This window comes from Montipora foliosa, chromosome 5, assembly GCF_036669935.1.
Source record: "Montipora foliosa isolate CH-2021 chromosome 5, ASM3666993v2, whole genome shotgun sequence".
NCBI classification, from domain to species: Eukaryota; Metazoa; Cnidaria; class Anthozoa; order Scleractinia; family Acroporidae; genus Montipora; species Montipora foliosa.
In genome coordinates, this window is record NC_090873.1 from 8,767,525 (window position 1) to 8,770,024 (window position 2,500).

General features: G+C 37.4%; 1 protein-coding gene across 1 annotated transcript in view; it reads right to left on the minus strand.

Moving 5' to 3' along the window:
• The window catches only part of LOC138003564 (insulin receptor substrate 2-B-like), a 23,724-nt gene extending 23,005 nt beyond the window's left edge, over positions 1–719 (minus strand). The window contains exon 1 of the mRNA XM_068849682.1: positions 260–719. Within this exon, the coding sequence (XP_068705783.1) occupies positions 260–331 (72 nt within the window). The 5' untranslated portion in view covers positions 332–719. The remainder of the gene's footprint in view (positions 1–259) is intronic.
• Positions 720–2,500: the final 1,781 nt, after the last annotated feature.

Consider the following 2,500-nt stretch of genomic DNA (forward strand, 5'->3'; position numbering starts at 1 on the left):
GTACGTAAGCTTAATTATTTTAAACAAGTTCAATACGGCGTGAAAAATTCTTTGAGAGAAAAAAAAATAAGATTGGAAAACAGAAAATTTGTAAATAATCTTAAAGCTGATCGAAGCGGTTTAGATGTGAGCAAAAATATTAATATTAACTTTACTAGAGGGCAATATTAAGCTTACTTGTCGAAGCAATTTACATTAGCGACGGATTCAACGAAAGAATACAACCGGCCTTTTGTGGCAGATTTTACAACTATTTTACCTTAAGCCTCTTGAGATGTCCTTCTTTGACAATTTCTCCATCATTCATGATCTTTAGTGGCTTGAGAACCATAGAAAAGCGGCAGAGCAGATATCCCAAATAAAGCTTCAGTATGAGAAAAGCCCGATTGTCGAGCAAGCCGTACCGTCTGAGTTTGTTGTAAAAGCAAACGCCTTTTGACGGTCAGATTTCACCAAAACGGTTCACTAGTTTGATTTACCCACATGGATCCTCGAAATATTGGAAGTTTTAATCCTTTTCGACGGCTTTTCAAGCTGTAAATCCGCACCACAGTACAGCTCACGATAAACGTTTTAACCTTTAACTCGATTTAACCACAGTACTTGTTGTTTCGGTGCCAGTCTCCGGAATACACGCCGCACGCGAAAACATTTCGGGATCACGCGAGATAACGTCGTGCGCGTTTCGAAGACAAAAGGTGTTTTTTCGATCAACAAAGACCGATAACTAAAAGATTTCCGTTTTTTTGTTATTCTACAGTAATCTTCTGGAGACTTCTCTCAGTTTGGTATTCATGAAAGACAAAATTTTCTGTTACCGATTTGAAGGACTAATTCATTCAAAGCGGCAATTAGCCAGACGGATGCAATATCGATCCCTTTGTCTTTGTTTTTCAGTTTACCGAGTTCTTTGTCTTTTTAACTTAGCGTTAACTACAAAGACTCCGTTTAGAAACCATTTATTTGTTTCTAGAAAATTTTTGATAAAATAAGTACGCACTTGTTTTATATTTTTCTAGAAAGTACTTTTCGCAGATTTAATCGATATTCCCTTGACACTGTCTAATTGAATTTTCGATGGTCTATACAACTCGAGTAAAATAATTTTACTAATGAAAGAACACACTGAAGGACTCACGTATCATTGTCGCATTTTGTGAGGTTGCCCATTATTCTGAAGAACTCCTTGAAATTTCAGTTTATTTGAACAAGGTAACCTCCTCTGCTGAAAAAAGCAGTACTTTTTCGTCCTCCATGCAGATTTGCCTCAGGGGTTATTTATATAAGTTCGCTATCTCAGTGTTTTGATATTTTGACACAGTTTTAGGGCCTAATTCAATTCGGACAACTGAGTTGAAACAATATTAATATTCTTGCGTCGAAGACAAAGCAAACCACGTAACATCCCTAGCCTAGTAAAACGATATCTTTACAAAATTCTCGTTTGTATAACTTTTAGCTATTTTTAAAAGGTAGCTCTGCACTTTTATGAGATCGATTACACTCGGACTGATGAGGTTTTCGAGCCAAAGGCTGATCAACGGGTAATAATAAATTTGCAATGGTTAATTGAAAAAGGAAAAAAGTTATATGCTTTAAGTTTCCAGATATCGGGTGCCAAATCAGATTGATAGCGAGTGCTCGATTTCTAGCACCGTCTATGAACCTCAAGAACTGTTCGGTTTTTGGGAGTGCTTGAAAGGGAACCTCCACTAAAACAACAAAATAACTTAAAACCACAGAAAATGAGGTTAACAATTTAAATTGTTCAAACGTTTTCCAATGAAAGCGTTTGTATCCGACAAAATGAATTAAAAAACGCTTGTTTTGGCTTTCAAATTTCCTATGCGATGCCCTCTTGAAAAATTGTGACGAGTCGTGGTTTCTCTATTGTTCTGACACGAAGAGCCTTTGTTCTGGAACAAAGATGCTGCATGTTGCAACAGGAAACCAAGGAAGCACTTTTAAACAAAAGTCCGTGTTATTGAGGGAATGAGGTGCTGGAGCGACTCCCTGTAATTGGCCCTATTCCGATGGAAATTATTTAAAATATTATTAGTTCTCTTTCATACTGCGTGGTTATTTCGAAGACACACATCATTGGTCCGTTGGTGTGAAAGTGAATCGCGTCGCCATGATAACAACAGAGTAAAATAACCTTCGAAGCACCGAGGTGATCGCAAAATAGAGTATTTTCATATGACGTCACGGCGGCCATTTTGATGTTCCAAAACAAAGGAATGGCAGCCATGATGGTGTATCAAACTAATCCTTGGGAATTGAACTCTCTTTTTATGCAAATACTTTCTTTTGTTTCAGTAATCCAATATGGTTGCTGGTCACGTGAGTAAAAACGCTGCATAGGACTTTTTGCAACCCAGTCGCTCAGGTAACAAGAAAAGATAGAGATTACCAGGCTTCTCGTGTGTCAGAGAAGAAGAAGAAGAAGAAGAAGAAGAAGAAGAAGAAGAAGAAGAAGAAGAAGAAGAAGAAGAAGGAG